The 18,217-nt window shown below is 38.0% G+C and overlaps 1 protein-coding gene across 1 annotated transcript; it reads left to right on the top strand.

The window, feature by feature from the left end:
* Nucleotides 1-8,505: 8,505 nt before the first annotated feature.
* Nucleotides 8,506-11,047, top strand: LOC111375834 (probable indole-3-acetic acid-amido synthetase GH3.1). The gene is made up of 3 exons (XM_022998747.1): nucleotides 8,506-8,913; nucleotides 9,208-9,309; nucleotides 9,450-11,047. Exons 1-3 carry the CDS (start codon nucleotides 8,594-8,596, stop codon nucleotides 10,822-10,824), a joined length of 1,797 nt encoding a protein of 598 aa, XP_022854515.1. The 5' UTR covers nucleotides 8,506-8,593; the 3' UTR covers nucleotides 10,825-11,047.
* The last annotated feature ends 7,170 nt before the right edge of the window (nucleotides 11,048-18,217 follow it).

Here is an 18,217-nt window from a genome sequence, read left to right as displayed (position 1 = left end):
TGCTATAACTTATATTACTTTTTAACCATTTTATTATTCAAAAAAATCAGTTTTCACAAAAATATTGTTAGAATTAAAGTGTGATACAAATTCTATTTTGAAGATGATTGTGAATTCCAATTAAGGTCGATATTAAGATGAATTCTATTTGTTGGAATGCTTTTGAAATCCTATTCAAAGTCTATTGGACAAGTTTTAATTTGAGTTCTATCTAAATATCCAATTAGGATTGAAATTTGTATTGAATTTGAAGAGATCAAGATATGGATTAGGGAGGATTTCTCGGCATAATTGTGCTCATTTGAAGCTCGAGCGCCCAAAGCAGTGAAACGCTTGAATGTTGGGGGGCGCTAGGCTAGCGCTCACCATATTCATCCAGCCCAAGTCTATTTTTCGCGTTTTGACATGTTTTGAGCATTTCTTTCCATCTATAATTCTACCTTTAGGGATTGAAAAATCTCCTATATACATTTAACTTTTCACATTTAACTTTTCATTATATTTTAGATTAAGTTGACAAATCAAAACACAAAATCATTGTAATTTTTTTCTTCATATTGTATCATATTTGTTTCTCGTCTATTATCACAACAAATTGGTATCGAAATTATCCGGTATTTTCTTCGTCATTTATAACAGTTATTTTCTATAAAATCTACATAAACAAGTCCTAATAAGTATTTTTGATACCATGTTTGATAGCATGTTTGATACCATAGTTGAATATATCAACGGACTCATTTGATAGTATTTTTTATTACTTATAAGTATGTATCATACAAAATGTATGAATAATAAGTAGATGAAAGGTGATAAAAATTATAATACTACAAAATATGTGAATTTTTGAGTTTCTCAGTGTATGACGAAAGTCGACTCACCAATAAAAGATGGAAAAGTATAATATTTTCTACTTTGAAAAATAAACCAATCAAACACATCAAATTAATAATTTCCATACAATTCTCCGGAACTTATTTTCCATTCAGACACCTTTCATGTATGCAATAAACCACACCTAAGTGAAAAATATTGCGTGGTTGGGACAGGCAATCCCAATTTGAAATTTCTGTGGACCTTCCTTAGCTCACCTCAATTTTCCAGTACACTTGGTGTCCGAGCGTTCTCTTACCCATCACTGTTGATGCTTCAAATCATAAAAGTAGAGAAATTTCCTATAGGGGTCTTACAGACCCACTGTAGGAGCAGCCCCACATGTTAAAAAAAAAAAGAAAAAAAAAAAAAATTACGTCGAGGCTTGCCATATGTTGTTTGATAGGGGCCTGTGTATATGTAGCTCAGTTCAAAAAAATAAAAATAATGGAGGAAGAGAAGGCACCGAGAAGCTTCATTCGAACATCCTCGGAAATGCAATTCCTTTTGTTGGCAAATGTTCCCCTGCGCACCATTCACAGCCATTAACCCTGGAAGTTGGACCGGTAAAAATAATTGTCTTACCTTTTGAGTGTTGACTGGAAAAAGTTAAAACAAGAATGAAATCATGCAAACAACGTGACGACAGGTTTGTCTTTTTCAGAAAGTGTGGTTGGTAGAGGTTTTTTTAAAATAATTTATGAAAAGTGATTTGATTTTACTGTGAATGTTTAAAAAATACAGGAAAAAGGTCGTTTAATTCTTTGTTTTATTGAAAAAAATGTGAGGTTGAAAATAAGTTTGAAAAATAATATATTTACAATATAGGAACAAAGAGAGCTAAAGTCTATGTTTGAAACATATTCTTTAAAATTCAAATTTTCCAAAAGCATTTTTAACCACATTTTTTTCTCAATAAAATAATTTTGTATGTACATGGACACATAATTCCTGTTTGATTTGAATTAGAATCAACCAACAAATCGACTCAGAATCAATAATTAATTTTAACCGCAAATTTCATGGAACCACAATTTTTCAACTACATATTTCAAAATTTTTATCAAAATTTAAAAATATGAATTTAATATATATCAGACAATGCTATAACTTATATTACTTTTTAACCATTTTATTATTCAAAAAAATCAGTTTTCACAAAAATATTGTTAGAATTAAAGTGTGATACAAATTCTATTTTGAAGATGATTGTGAATTCCAATTAAGGTCGATATTAAGATGAATTCTATTTGTTGGAATGCTTTTGAAATCCTATTCAAAGTCTATTGGACAAGTTTTAATTTGAGTTCTATCTAAATATCCAATTAGGATTGAAATTTGTATTGAATTTGAAGAGATCAAGATATGGATTAGGGAGGATTTCTCGGCATAATTGTGCTCATTTGAAGCTCGAGCGCCCAAAGCAGTGAAACGCTTGAATGTTGGGGGGCGCTAGGCTAGCGCTCACCATATTCATCCAGCCCAAGTCTATTTTTCGCGTTTTGACATGTTTTGAGCATTTCTTTCCATCTATAATTCTACCTTTAGGGATTGAAAAATCTCCTATATACATTTAACTTTTCACATTTAACTTTTCATTATATTTTAGATTAAGTTGACAAATCAAAACACAAAATCATTGTAATTTTTTTCTTCATATTGTATCATATTTGTTTCTCGTCTATTATCACAACAAATTGGTATCGAAATTATCCGGTATTTTCTTCGTCATTTATAACAGTTATTTTCTATAAAATCTACATAAACAAGTCCTAATAAGTATTTTTGATACCATGTTTGATAGCATGTTTGATACCATAGTTGAATATATCAACGGACTCATTTGATAGTATTTTTTATTACTTATAAGTATGTATCATACAAAATGTATGAATAATAAGTAGATGAAAGGTGATAAAAATTATAATACTACAAAATATGTGAATTTTTGAGTTTCTCAGTGTATGACGAAAGTCGCTTTAAATTTATTAACCTTAGCCGACCGTAAGCTCTATTCACCAGAATTTACCATGGCCCCCAAGTCTTTCACGTGCACAATTTTTTCAGCAAAGACTTTGACTATGAAATTAAATAAATAAAAGATTAAAGCCAAGGAGAAAACGTGGTTGGGACAGGCAATCCCAATTTGAAATTTCTGTGGACCTTCCTTAGCTCACCTCAATTTTCCAGTACACTTGGTGTCCGAGCGTTCTCTTACCCATCACTGTTGATGCTTCAAATCATAAAAGTAGAAAAAAAGTAATTATTCTTTTTCAAAATGGATTGGCCTTTTTTCTTGCTTAAATGTCTGTTCCATGTATCTATCACTGGCTGGATTTTGTCATAAATCAAAGCTCGAATAATTGTGAGGTAGAAAACCTAATTGTCGGTTAAAACATTAGACCAATTTGTTTCTTCCTAGTCTAGATTTTGACTAAAGGAAATGAAATTATGTATCCCAAAATCACAAATTCAATTTAAAACATTGTTTCATAGCATATTATTGGTGCATGTTTAGCCTCCATTTTTTCAAAAACCTATTATCAACTATAAATTCTCTCATAAAATAATTTTATACGTAAACTTAAAAAAATTTCTTATTTTTTTTATCATAAATTCTAAAAAAAAAAAATACTATTTTAAAATACATTTTCCCCAAAATTGAGCTCAAACAGGGACTTAATATAAGGTATAAGGTTTTGAATAGAATTGGCCGGTGCAATGAATAAACTTAATTAATTTATCTCTTCTTCAACATTTTACTTTAGTATTATGTCCCTTAAACATCATTTTTTTTATTAAATTTGATACAAGTTTGTGCAGTAAAAAATTTGGTAAAAGTTGTAAATCACGTGAAATATGTTATCTAAAATGAGTGTGGAGAAAAATGAGGGACAAACATGGAACATATAATTCTTCACAACAAGTATATTGAAAGTATTTGGGACTGCCGATCCTAAATCCGTAAATGCGTGAATTACCGATATTACTCTTTACTAGCTCCAAAAAGCAAAATATAAAAAGAAAGATAAGTATTTTTCTTAAGTTCTACGGATGGAGGCCCTTTTCATTTAGAGGGTTTGCGTTAGTAAGGTTATGAACTTTGCATCCAATAAAAATCACATGCTTTGTAATTTTTACTAGTCGTTTAATTCTTTTGACGTTTCATACAAAAGACTTTAACACGTCATCTCCAAATTACAAAATTGAAGCATGATTAAAATGTATTTATAAGCTATTTAAATTATAAATAAATGAAAATGAATAATATATAAGTAGATAGTACTTATGAGTCCCTCAAAATGTGAGGATAAATACGAGCAAAATATAAACTTAACATATCTATGTACAAACCCTGTTAAACTTACCACGGCAAAAGAACCATTACAATGTTAATCATAACTAAAGAAAATCATGTGCTCATGAACTTAAGGAGGCATGTGTGTGTGTGTGTGTGTTGGAACAATTGAAGATATGGTGGTGACTTATTATACGTGATTGTGACATAATTTGACCCAACGTGATCAACTTGCAGATTGGTCTTAAAAATAGTTGTTCTAAAGCCAAATTTGCTTCAACATGCAAAAAGGAAGAAGCCCTTCACATGTTCGATTCTATCTTTTGGTCTTTGGATAGTTGTTGAGATGTCTAGCTCTAAAGCAATACTTTTCCTCAAAAACCCAAGCCATTAAATCCAAGGAAACTTTAAAAAAGTAGATTTCATTTCCTATATTTTGAAAGCAAATTTAAATTGTCTATGAGGTAGATTTTTGTTGGAAAAATTGAATATATTAAAGCCATCACGACTAATCATATTTACGAGTTTAAGATTTTAGACAAGATAGTAGATAATTAACCTCATGCAAATTCATATTTGTATTAAAACAAGACTAGACAAGATTAGGGGTGTCAATGCTCGGCTTGACCCTTAAACACTTGGGAATGCCTCGTGTTCAAATCCAAGGCTTGGCTAGGTCATTTGACTCGTGGACAAAAAAGAGAGAGAAAAAAAGAGCCGATCCACCTGCTTAAAAGAGCTGGCTCAGATCGTGTAATTATTTATTTATTTATTATTATTATTTATTTTTTTTGTCATTGACTCGTTCCTCGGCTCATACCTATACGAGCTCCAATGGCCATGAACGACTCGATCTATTTACCACCTTTAGACATGACCGTCAACAATTAATGCCAGGCAAATTTACATTTGTATTAAACAAGATATTATGGTTTGATATTTCTCTTCTTTGGAAATATCTAACATCGTTGGATTAACGTTGTGTATCAAATAAGCAATGAAACTTTGACAAAATTGAAGATGAATTCTGAATTTGTAGTACGATTGTTAAGTATCAAATAAGCAATCGAAGTTTGACAAAATTGAGGATGAATGCTAAATTTGTTTAGCTAATTGGAGTGTTTGAAATGAAGAGAAAAAGTTTAACTTGTATGATGGGATACGTTATTACCATATTTTCAATTTAAATTAAAGATATTTTCCTAATATAATATTAAAATTCAGTAGAAGGAAAGATACGACAAGGGCCTAGAGTTTACCTTGACATTAGTGTTGAATTTTGACCCATTCCAATATTTGCACGTTTTTCAAATTTAGCCGCCATCTAATTTTTTTTTTTTCCAATAAATTGAGAAATGTAGTATTATGCAAGTGTATTACAGATTTTTTTTCACGACTTTTCAATAAGTTTAAACGTGCCAATTATAAAAAGAATAGATGCCGAACAAAGTGACCAATACTGAAATCGATAAAAAGCACTAGTCACTTAAAAAAGTAAAAATTACATGATTATTTGATAGAACTTTTGATTGTTTTTTAGCTGCTTTCGTAAAAAATTAATGGTTAAAAAGTTGATAAAAATTGTGAGTTTTATTATGTGATTAAAATTAATTGTTGCATTGTACTTGACATCAACTTTTTATCAAACTTTGAGCTATCCCAAACAAATACTAAGATTGGTTAGTAATGCATTTGCTTATTCCTAAATTTTTAGAAGTAAAAATATGTTAAGATGACTTAAAAAAAAAAAAAAAAACTATAAACTACAAAAAATACCCTTTCTTTATTGTACTGCAAAACAGGTAATTTACTTATCTTTATAATCAAACTTTTTTACTTAAATAAGCATTTAAAGTTTTAACCAAACATGCTTGTAGTATCGTGAGCATGTCAAATTGTACTAGTATAGGTTTATATTAGAACTTAACCTAACAAATAAAGAAATAAGTAAATGTAGTCACTTTTTTAGATAGATTAAGAATACATTAAATTAATGAATTAAAAATAATGATTTTTTTTTCGTTTGCCTTTAACTTCCTAGAAAGTAGAAAGGGGGTTTAAGACGCTATTAGTTTTGGTCTAAACCACATGTAGTAAATTTAAAATTAAGGGCTTGCATTAACGTGTATGTTCTATCAATTATGCCACGGGTATAGGAAATATTTGACAGAATTTTTACAGATCGACACTTAACAATTTCTCTTTGGTTTCTAACCCATTAATGACAGAAAATGCGCAACGCGATGCTTGTATGGACTCTGAGGGAATAATTCATGTTCTATTAGATTATAGAAGGTTTTTTAAACCATGTTGTAAATTAATTACACAGGTCGGTTGCATTATTAGGGCGGTTATTAAACTAATTAGTTGGTGACCAGTGCACGTTGCATGCTCAATTTAAAAATAAAGATTCATAATCAGGTAGTAGTTTCAAATTCTTATACTACTAAGTTCTAACTTTTGCAGGCAAGTACGAAACGGTCCTTTTGTTTTAATGAAATTAAATAATTAAGTACAAAAATTCCGAACTTATGATTAGCAACAACTTCCTTAATTCCTTTGTTTTACCATATTTTTTTTTTTTTATGTATATTTATGTTTTTCTCATTCTTTCCCGTACATCACAAGTTTGGCAGAATTATGATTTTTTACTTTTATTCTTGTAGAAGAATTGTATGAATAAATTAGTTTTCACCAGATTTCCCCAAAAGGTCTTTTAGCTAGACACACTTTTAAAAAATTATCGAACCATATTTAAAGGCAACTTCTTAAATTCAAAAGCAAATTTTGCTTTTGAAAATATTGCCAAACGGGCTCTAAGAAAAAGAAATCCGTGCAAATAGATACAGGTCTGGCTATCTCTCGAAGAGATCCAGCTTTCCTTTACAATAAGAGGACATCAATATAATACCATTTTTTCAAAGTATCGACTCGAAGTGTGTTAAGAGACTGTTAGAGAGAATATTTAGTAAAATAAATTGAGTACAATTAATATAAACATGACTTGGGTTTTGCTCATCGATCTAAGGCTAAACATATTCATTTTCCAACAACAATGTACTCCTGAGATTTGAGTGGAAGTTCAACAGAAATTCGAGGAACCGTGCAGGAAATAAGCAACCACGTGATTGCCATGTTTTATTACATTTTGCTTGGATCCGACCATTAATTTTCAACAGAGACCCGGGCTGCCCATTATTATAACGCACCCTACCCTATTATTCAATTTCATTAACAAGAAGTTGCACCAGTCAACGCTCCATTCCAAATAAGAAATTAATCTGCAAAAGCACAACCCAATAAACCTACCATTCTTTCATTTAGAGCTCGATTTTGGAAAAGTTAAAACTATTTCTGACACTAAGAAGTTTATTTTAAATATATTTGAATAATTTTTTTGTACGTAATTTGAAAGGTTACGAGAGCTCTTAAAAGAAACAATTCTAAAACAAGTTTCTGAAAAAGTTACCTATGCTAAATAGACGTTATACAGCACTTGTTCCGTTATAAAATACGGTCGAGGTAACCACGTGATTGCCATGTTTTATTACATTTTGCTTGGATCCGACCATTAATTTTCAACAGAGACCCGGGCTGCCCATTATTATAATGCACCCTACCCTATTATTCAATTTCATTAACAAGAAGTTGCACCAGTCAACGCTCCATTCCAAATAAGAAATTAATCTGCAAAAGCACAACCCAAATAAACCTACCATTCTTTCATTTAGAGCTCGATTTTGGAAAAGTTAAAACTATTTCTGAAACTAAGAAGTTTATTTTAAATATATTTGAATAATTTTTTTGTACGTAATTTGTAAGGTTACGAGAGCTCATAGAACAAACAATTCTAAAACAAGTTTCTCAAAAAATTACCTATGCTAAATAGACGTTATACCGCACTTGTTCCGTTATAAAATACGGTCGAAGAGTTACGTATATCAGGTGATTTACGTAGTGCTACAAACCACGTTTATAGCAGTTGGAATTGTCGAGTCCGCCGGCAGCCGATCGCTATCGTAGACCAACATTTTTACCAGAAAAGTGCAGCGTGTTCGACAGCCAAAGCCAACACAGCCTGTAAATGCTGACGTGGAGAATTGTGGTCCCTCATGTCCCCTTCCTTCCTGTCATATAGACGTGTTTGGGCCCCACCTTGTCTCCTTAAGACCAAGCTGAAATCTATTTACAAAATTGTCCTTCACCACTTAACCCTGCTGGAGTTTTCTTTTTGTTCAGTGGACCCCACTATGATATTGGCATGTGACGTCCCTCTGCACCCTACGTGCTCTCTATATAAGTCAATCTTCTTCTTCCTCTTCCCACCATCTTCTCCAAAAACTTTTATTTTCTCTCTCAACTCAACAGATTCTCTCTCTCTAGAAAAATTTAAGCACATATTACATATATTTATTTCTTTAAATGGCTGTTGATTCGATTTTGTCTTCTCCTTTGGGTCCTCCGGCGTGTGAGAAAGATGCAAAGAAGCTTCAATTCATTGAAGAAATGACCCGATATGCTGATTCAGTTCAGGAGCGAGTTTTGGCAGAAATTTTGAGCACAAATTCTCATACTGAATATATAAAAAACTTTAATTTCGATGGAGCCGTTGATCGTGAAACGTTTAAATCCAAAATCCCAATAGTTACGTATGAAGATCTCCAGCCTCTGATTCAAAGAATTGCTAATGGAGATAGGTCTCCAATTTTATCTGCTCACCCTGTTTCTGAATTCCTTACCAGGTAATTAATTGATTAAGCTTGTAAAAAGCACTTATTTTAGCTCCTGTTTGCCTCCGTTACATTAAATTTCATTTTTCTCTCTCTCATTTTCAACCCACAATTTTTTATAAAATAATATTACACGTAAATCGAAAATTTTTACTTTCTTTTTCAACCACTTATTTTTCAAAAAAATACTATTTCACCCATTTTTACTTCAAAAAATGGGAGCCAAACGGCGCTTAGTCATTATAAATAATTATAAACATATCTTTAAAGGTTAATAATACAAATTTTGACTTTGAAAAATCACAGTTCTGGAACTTCAGCCGGTGAAAGAAAACTTATGCCAACAATCAAAGAAGAATTGGATCGTCGTCAGCTTCTTTACAGTCTTCTCATGCCAGTTATGAACCTGTAAGTAATTAAAAATTAAAGTTAAAATATATATATATATATTTTTTTTTTATTTTTTTTTTATTTTTTTTTTTAATTTTTTTTTGGGGTAATGGAAATAAGCAGTTTCTGATCTGTGCATGTTTTTTTGTATGGAACAGTTACGTGAAAGGTCTGGACAAAGGCAAAGGGCTATACTTCTTGTTTGTGAAATCAGAGACGAAGACTCCGGGTGGGCTCCTGGCTCGACCCGTTCTCACAAGCTATTACAAGAGCGATCATTTCAAGACCCGACCCTATGACCCTTACAATGTTTACACAAGCCCAAATGAAGCTATTCTATGTGCTGATTCTTTCCAAAGCATGTATACCCAAATGCTATGCGGTCTCTACGAACGTGAACAAGTCCTTCGGGTCGGGGCAGTTTTTGCCTCTGGCCTCCTCCGGGCCATCCGCTTCCTCCAGCTCAACTGGCCACAGCTCGCTCAAGACATACAAACTGGATCTCTTAACCCGAAAGTAACCGACCCGGCAATCCGAGAATGCATGACTGAAGTTCTGAGACCCGACCCGGATTTGGCTGAATTTATTGCCAAGGAGTGCGCTAAAGAAAATTGGGAGGGAATTATCACTAGAATTTGGCCCAACACAAAGTATCTTGACGTTATTGTTACTGGTGCAATGGCTCAATATATCCCAACTCTCGATTACTATAGCGGTGGATTGCCAAAAGCATGCACCATGTATGCATCTTCAGAGTGTTATTTTGGGCTCAATCTCAACCCCATGTGCAAGCCATCCGAAGTTTCCTACACCATCATGCCTAACATGGCCTATTTCGAGTTCTTGCCACACGAACCTAACTCGGTTGGAGTCGCTCGTGATTCTCCTCCCCAACTTGTTGATCTCGTGGACGTAGAAATCGGTAAGGAATATGAACTTGTGATCACGACTTATGCTGGATTGTATCGCTACAAAGTTGGTGATATCCTCAGAGTCACTGGTTTCCACAACTCAGCACCCCAATTCCATTTTGTGAGACGTAAAAATGTTCTCTTAAGCATTGACTCAGACAAAACCGATGAGGCTGAACTTCAAACTGCGGTCGAGAATGCTTCAATACTCCTACGTGATTTCAATGCTAGTGTCGTCGAGTACACGAGTTATGCTGACACGAAAACAATTCCTGGTCACTACGTGATTTATTGGGAATTACTCGTAAAGGACTTGACAAATTCGCCCAGTAATGATGTGCTAAACCAATGTTGTCTAGCAATGGAGGAGTCGCTCAACTCAGTGTACCGCCAATGCCGAGTGGCAGACAACTCCATCGGTCCGCTAGAAATACGGGTGGTTAAAAATGGTACATTTGAAGAGTTGATGGACTATGCAATTTCAAGGGGCGCCTCCATAAATCAATACAAAGTGCCAAGGTGTGTAAGCTTTACACCAATTATGGAACTTCTAGACTCAAGAGTCGTGTCAACACATTTTAGCCCATCACCACCTCAGTGGACTCCCGAACGGCGCCGTTAAGTGAATTGTATGTGATTTGACCAATCAAGCAAATTAACTATAAATTCTTCTTAGATGTTCGGTATTCTTTTTCTTTTTCTTTTTTTCTTTCGCCTTTCGTGATTAGGTATTTGAGTGTAAATTAGATATATGAGGACTTCTGAGAGTTAGGTTGTGTAATATGGGAAAAAGGATGTGACATTTTCAATCTGGTTCAATGAACTCCTTTTTATTGTTATTTTTTCTTTTTGTTTCGTCCAAGTAACTGATATTATGATATGGTTGACCAATTTCCTTGACTTTTTCTTCATAATCATCACTAAAACCCACAAAAATGGCAACTTTTTCGTCAGTGTTAGGCAAGATGGAAGCCTCCGGATAGTACTTATCCAAATAAGTATTTCTTTCTCGTATTCTCGTTCATTTTGAGTTTGTCGCATATTTTTCAAGATAAATTTTGCGTTAATCATTACTCAAGGTTGAAGGGCTGACCCAAAGTACTTGATCGTGTAACTTTGAAGCACCAAATGTCGGATCAATATAATATTACCATCTATATAATTGTATACATAAGATTTCATAGATTTGACAGTGTATTTAAGCCCTTGTTGGCCCTCTCATTTTTTAAAATTTATTTTCAATCACACATTTCATAGAATTTACAACTTTTTAACCATTCATTTCATTAACTTTTATTAAAATTTAATGAAAATTATTTTTTAACTGAAGCAAAAAGGGGCTAAGTTGTTACTATATTTTATTAATCTCATAATGAATAAAACAAGCCACCTATTGGTTAATAAAAGTATTTTTCATGAATTTTTACTGTTTTTTTTAGGGTTGACCATCATGTTATTCCAACAAGGAGGGCCTAGATACCTTAATCTTTTAAAAATTGAATTAGATCTTGATGCAATTTAGTAATCCATATAGCATGTGGCTGCAATAAATGTTAAATTCTTAAGAAGAATATAACAAAATATAAATGAAAATATAACAAATGGGAACGATAAGATTAATCTATTCTCATATTGAAATGTATTAAGAAATAATAATGTTACGTCCCTATCTGAACCATTTCGGAAAGTCTACCACCACATCATGCGAAGTGTGGAACACTTATACGAAGTGGTTTCGAAGCGACTTCACCAACGGTGACGATTTGTTATCACACTACGAGGCATAGGCAATTATGCGGTACTAACCAAAATGCCATCGCCCCTGAATCCGAGGCGAAATGCACTCCGAGAACCTCCGCCTCCAATTTCAGAATGAGATCTTTGTCAAGATCTTTTCTGCCCTTAAGGTTCAAAGTGATTTGATGTCTCCATGAGATTAGTTGATTTGACGTATCAACTCAACTCGGAAGAAGTAATTACTATCCCACTCTATAGACGCGGTTGATTGAAACCTATGAGCAGACGCCTCATACCGTCAGATGTATACACGTGTCCCACATCCAATGGTTCTCCTCACTTATAAATACCCAAAGTTCGGCAAGAGGTAAAGATAATGAAACTCTTATTACTTAGCACTCCATAACAAGCAAATATATGTAAATTCTCCTCCCCACTATTTTGCACAACATTGGCACTGTTCCGATCACCTGAGCCTAACTGATCGTCGGAGTGTATACGATCGCCGTCACTCCCGCTGGTTCCCACCATATGCATCTGACCATGCGTTGATTGCGCGCAGGGAGAAATACGTGGAGTGGCTATCGGTTGACCACATGGAGGGTCCAATTTCCAAGGTCAACAGATTGACGCGGTCTATGGGAAAATTTTTTTTCAAAGTTCTGTATTCTCCACCGGAGAAGTTACGGGAAAACTAGCGACTTACCCTGAAAAGGGCACGTTCTTGAAAAAGAACAAAGTCGAGTTATAACCCAAGTTCTCATCACCCTTGAAAAAGGAGATAGAATGAGTTCCAGCCATGAAGACGACAACCCCATGAGAGAGGCCTCTGAAGAAGAGGCGTTCCATAACAATGTCACTCACCAGAGGCCCCATCATTGACGTCGCCGAGGTGAAAGAACAACCATGCTCACTGAAGGAATGACTCAAATAGCTGCGGACATGAGAGACATCACAGCTCAGAATATGGCGATGCATGAACTTCTCATGCAAGCTCGAGGTCACCAGGGCTCTCAAATGCCCCAAGGATCCTACCCAATGTGGGAAACCCCTGTATCTCGTTCCTGAGGCCATATGAGCCAGCACAGGGAATACGCCCTCGAAAGAGAATTGGACGCGGAAGCCACATCTTATGTACAAGGGAGCCAGCCAGCAGAGCCACAGTTAGGGGACAATTTCCCTCAAGAATGTGATGAACAAAGGTCAGTAAGCGTCTTCGATCGAATAGGGCAGGACCCTAGCAATAGGGTCCGCTCAGTGCGAAAATCGGTTCGACAAGACTAAGAGCAAGAACAGGCACCTCCTCCTCCTAGAAATAGGAGGGATAGGAGGAACTTAGTCGATTGGGGGAGCCGAGGAGAAACACCTCCACCTCCCTAGGATATTCAAGATGATGAAATGTCTGATGGGCCTTGTCGATCTTATGAAATCGACGACGATGATGATGATAACCTCCCTTTCTCAAGGGAGATCCGAAGTTTCCCAATGCCAGCGAACTTCATGCCCCCTGAGATCCCCAAGTATGAAGGAAAGGGGGACCTGAAGAAGCATCTCACCAAGTACATGACACAGATGAGCCTCAGGGGAGCCACGCCTGCTTTGAAATACAGAGCCTTCCACCTAACCCTGGACAGAGCTGCTGAATTGTGGTATAGCAGACTTCCTCCCCTGAGCATTAGGAGTTGACCAAATTTGAATAAGGCATTCTTGAACCAATACCTCTCACGCAGAGAAGAAGATGCCCCAGTGCAACGCCTGCAAAATATGAGGCAGGCCCCTGAAGAGACGCTGAAAAGCTATCTCGCCAGATTTACAGACGAAATCACATACTGTGAACATGTCACTGACAGAGAAGCCCTTTCAGCTTTGGAAGACGGCCTCAACATGAACACTTTGTTTTGGAGGGACATGCGCAGCAAGAATCCCGCCACTTATGATGAACTGGTGGAAATGATGAGAGTGAAAATCGTCAATGAAGAAATGATTGATCACTGAAACCGTGTTGCGCAGGGACTCCTTTCGCCTCAGAGATAGGTAGGTCGAGGACCCGCAGCGCACCTTATCACTCAGCAATAGACTCAAGCAGGTCACACAATAATTTCCACCTCCGAACAGGCACTGGCTTCCGCCACACTGAATGCAGTGCCGATATTAACATACGAGAATGCTCCTGGCGAAGCAGGACCATCTGGAAGAACACATAGTAAGAAGAAGAAGAAGCGATCAAACAGGCCCTTAGAAGGGGCAAGGTTTTGCACTTTCCACCAACTCTACGGGCATAACACCAGCGAGTGTCGAAATGCTAATCGATGCCTGGATTGAAGCAACTCACATCCCTCCAGCAGGAGCAAATATCCTCGCAGATCCGCCTTCCCAAACAGGGAAGAGAGAGGGCATAGAGAGCAATCACCCCGAAGAAGAGAATCAAGGGACCGAGGACAGTCTAGACAGAGAGATCAAGCCCCATTTTTTGGGAGCCAAGTCATTAGGGAGATTGACACAATCATTGGGTGACCTCACATCGATGGCAACACCAGAAATGCCCAAATGAATTATACAAGGGAAGCAAATGACCCACCAATGATCACTTATATTGTCAACGAGTCTCAAGAGGCCAGCAAGATGGCCCCAATTACCTTCTCCCAGGAAGATGCACAAGGAATTCACCAACCCCATTGTGACACATTGGTTGTGAGAGTTGTAGTGGCTAGAAACGGACTCAAACGCATGCTCGTCGACAATGGCAGTTCAGTAAACATACTTCTCGGCTCCACCTTCGACAAAATGTAAATTGAACATAGGTTGATCCCTATGACCGACCCACTATTCGAATTTACTAGGGACAACATCGTCCCACGAGGGCGGATGGCTCTGCCCGTCGAGATGGGTTCAGGACCCCTAGTGGCCCAACACCTCATGGGATTCTTAGTGGTAGACCACAGATCGGCTTATCATGGAGTATTGGACAAACCCACTTTAAAAGATCTTTGGGCCGTCACGTCACATCCATCCACTACTTGTGTATGAAATTCCCTACTAAACATGGGATTGCTACGGTCCGAGGCGACCAGATGGGCTTCAGGGCATGTTACTTGAACTCTTTACGAAAGTCGGAGCCCCGAACTGTGAACGTGATCATAACTGAAGTCACCAATGAAGCTAGTATGGACGTGGAAATGCTCGACGCCCCTGAACAAGGGCATACCTCCGAACAGGAAGAAGACGTCGACATAGAAGAGGCCCCTGAACAAGGACACCCTCTTGAAGAGTTAGATCCCCGAATAATTGACTCTGAACCAAATGCAACCCCAATAGAAGAACTCGAAGCTTTCTCCGCCAACCCAGAGGACCCAAGTCAGGTCTTGCGAATAGGGAAGGCACTGTCCCCTGAAGTAAAAAAAGAAATGATAAGCTTCATAAAAAGGAACTTGGATGACTTCGCTTGGAAGCATGAAGACATGGTGGGAATAGATCCAAGGACCAGTTGCCACCATCTTAACATCAACTCCTCCTGTGCCCCTCATCGGCAGAAAAGATGTGCCCTCAACCCGGAGAGGTACGAGGCGCTCAAAGACGAAGTAGGAAAGCTTAGCCGCAGTAGCTTCATAAGGGAAGCCATCTACCCGAAGTGGATATCCAACCCGGTCCTGGTGAAAAAATCCAGCGAAAAGTGGAGGGTGTGCATAGATTTCATCAACTTAAATAAGGCGTGTCCTAAAGACAGCTTCCCACTTCCAACGATAGACCAACTTGTGGATTCCACCGCTGGACATGAACTATTGCGCTTCATGGATGCATATTCAGGGTACAATCAGATACCCATGTTCTGACCTGATGAGAAAGCTACATCATTCATTACAGACAGAGGACTCTACTGCTACAAAGTTATGGCCTTCGGATTGAAAAATGTCGGGGCTACATATCAGAGACTGGTCAACATGATATTCGCCGAACTCATTGGCAAAATCATGGAGGTCTAAGTGGACGACATGCTAGTTAAAAGCCTCCAAGCAAGCGAACACGTAAGTCACCTCGACCAAACCTTTCAGATGCTTAGAAAATATAAGATGAAGTTGAATCCCCTCAAGTGCACTTTTGGGGTGGTTTCGAGTCAGTTCTTGGGGTATATTGTTAACCAAAGAGGAATTGAAGCAAATCTAGTAAAGATAACGGCCTTACTAGAGATGAGGTCACCTCAAAAATCAAAGGAGGTCCAAAGTCTCAATGGTCGGATAGCCGCGCTCAGTGCTTCATCTCCAGGGCTACATATAAGAGCTTACCCTTCTTCAAGTGCTTAGGCAAAGAAAGAAGTTTCAATGGACTTCTGAGTGCGAGGAAGCCTTCCAAGCGCTGGGAAATTACCTCGGAGAGGCACCCCTTTTGTCAAAACCTCAACCAGAAGAGTCACTGCAGCTGTATTTGGTGGTTTCGGACGTGGCGGTCAGCGCCGTCCTAGTCAGAGAATAAAATGAGCGCCAGTTACCAGTATACTGCGTCAGCAAAGCACTCCTCCCAGCTGAAACACGCTACCCAAACATGGAGAAACTGGCACTTGGGGGCCTCATCACAGCCTCAAGGAAACTGAGGCCATACTTCCAGGCCCACTCGATTGAAGTTCTCACCAACTTCCCATTGAAGCAAGTGCTGTAGAGAACAGATGCATCAGGACACCTGTTAAAATGGGCAATCAAGCTCAGCGAGTTCGACCTACTGTTCCGACCTCGACATGCCATTAAGGGCCAGGCTCTTGCAGATTTTGTGGTTGAGTTTGCCAAGGCCCCAGAAATGGAGGCGACAATGGAACCAGCTGAGCCCCCGACATGGAAACTGTTCGTAGATGGATCCTCAGGAGAGGCCGGGTCCGGGGCAGGGATCGTCTTGGAAAGCCTCGAAGGCCACGAGCTAAATTGCGCATTAAGGTTCGGCTTCAAAGCCTCGAACAACGCTGTCGAATATAAAGCCCTTCTAGCAGGCCTTAGACTAGCAAGAGAAATGCAAGTCAGAAGGCTCCTAGCAAGCAGCGATTCTCAGCTTGTAGTAAGCCAGGTCAATGGAAGCTTTGCGGCCAAAGACAGCAGTATGGTTGCATACTTGAAATTAGTTCTGGACCTAGTTCCTCAGTTTGAAAGGTTCGAACTGATTCAAGTCCCACGCCTAGAGAATACACATGCAAACGTCCTTTCAAAATTGGCCAGCAAGGATTCTGAGCTACTAAAGGTCGTCCTTATTGAACACATAACGAAGCCCTCCATTTTCGGAGGTGAAGAGGTACTATGGATAGAAGGCACCCTAATATGGATGCAGCCCATCATCACCTATCTAAAGGATCAAACACTACCTGCTTCTAGAAGCGACGGAAGGAAGTTAAGAAGAAGGGCTGCGCACTTCGTCCTGCAAGAGGATATGCTCTACAAAAGAGGCTTCGCCTCACCACTTCTCCGATGTGTGGGAGGCGAAGAGGCCACATATATACTTAGGGAAATCCATGAGGGAATCTGTGGAAATCAGTCCGGAGGAACGGCTCTAGCACACAAGGTTCTCCGTCAAAGCTACTTCTAGCCGACCCTGAAAAGGGATGCTTGCCAGTTTGTCTAGAAATGTGACAAGTGCCAGCACTTCTCAAATATTCAAAGGTAGCCTTCTCAGAGCCTCTCTGTAGTGACCAGCCCCTGGCCATTCGTCAAGTGGGGCATCGACTTCATTGGTCTACTCCCAAAAGGAAGATGAAGCGCGACTTTCGCCATTGTCGCCATTGACTACTTCACCAACTGGTCGAGGCTGAACCTCTTGCCAAGATCACCGAGGCGAATACTAAGAAATTCGTCTGGAAGAATATCATTTGCAGGTTCGACATTCACCACTCCTTAGTGTCCGACAACGGGAGACAGTTCGACAACAGGAAAATGCGAGAATTGTGTGATGAACTGGGGATAAAAAAGAATTTCTCAACACCTCATCACCCGCAAGCAAATGGACAAGTTGAGGCAGTAAACAAAACTATCAAGCATACCCTAAAAAGGAAGTTTGACACCTTAAAGGGAGCTTGGGTCGATGAGCTTCCCTACGTCCTCTTGGCCATCAGAACCACAAGCCGAACCGCAACAGTTGAAAAACCATTCTCAATGACCTACGGAGCTGAAGCCATGAGCCTGGTCGAGGTCGGGGTCCCATCGCATTATCGTATACACTTCAACGAGATCAGTAACGACGAGACCCGAGTAAACGAACTCCACCTCCTTGAAGAAAGGAGGGATACCTCCCAGGTGAATTTGGTAAAA

The sequence above is a fragment of the Olea europaea genome, unplaced genomic scaffold, assembly GCF_002742605.1.
Source record: "Olea europaea var. sylvestris unplaced genomic scaffold, O_europaea_v1 scaffold1422, whole genome shotgun sequence".
In the NCBI taxonomy this organism is placed as follows: Eukaryota; Viridiplantae; Streptophyta; class Magnoliopsida; order Lamiales; family Oleaceae; genus Olea; species Olea europaea.
This window is presented reverse-complemented; position numbering and strand designations above follow the sequence as displayed.

Coding starts and splice junctions, on each gene's coding strand:
- LOC111375834 (XM_022998747.1), top strand. CDS start 8,594: ATGGCTGTTGATTCGATTTTGTCTTCTCCTTTGGGTCCTCCGGCGTGT. Junction 8,914..9,207: donor GTTTCTGAATTCCTTACCAG/GTAATTAATTGA, acceptor GAAAAATCACAG/TTCTGGAACTTCAGCCGGTG. Junction 9,310..9,449: donor CTCATGCCAGTTATGAACCT/GTAAGTAATTAA, acceptor TGTATGGAACAG/TTACGTGAAAGGTCTGGACA.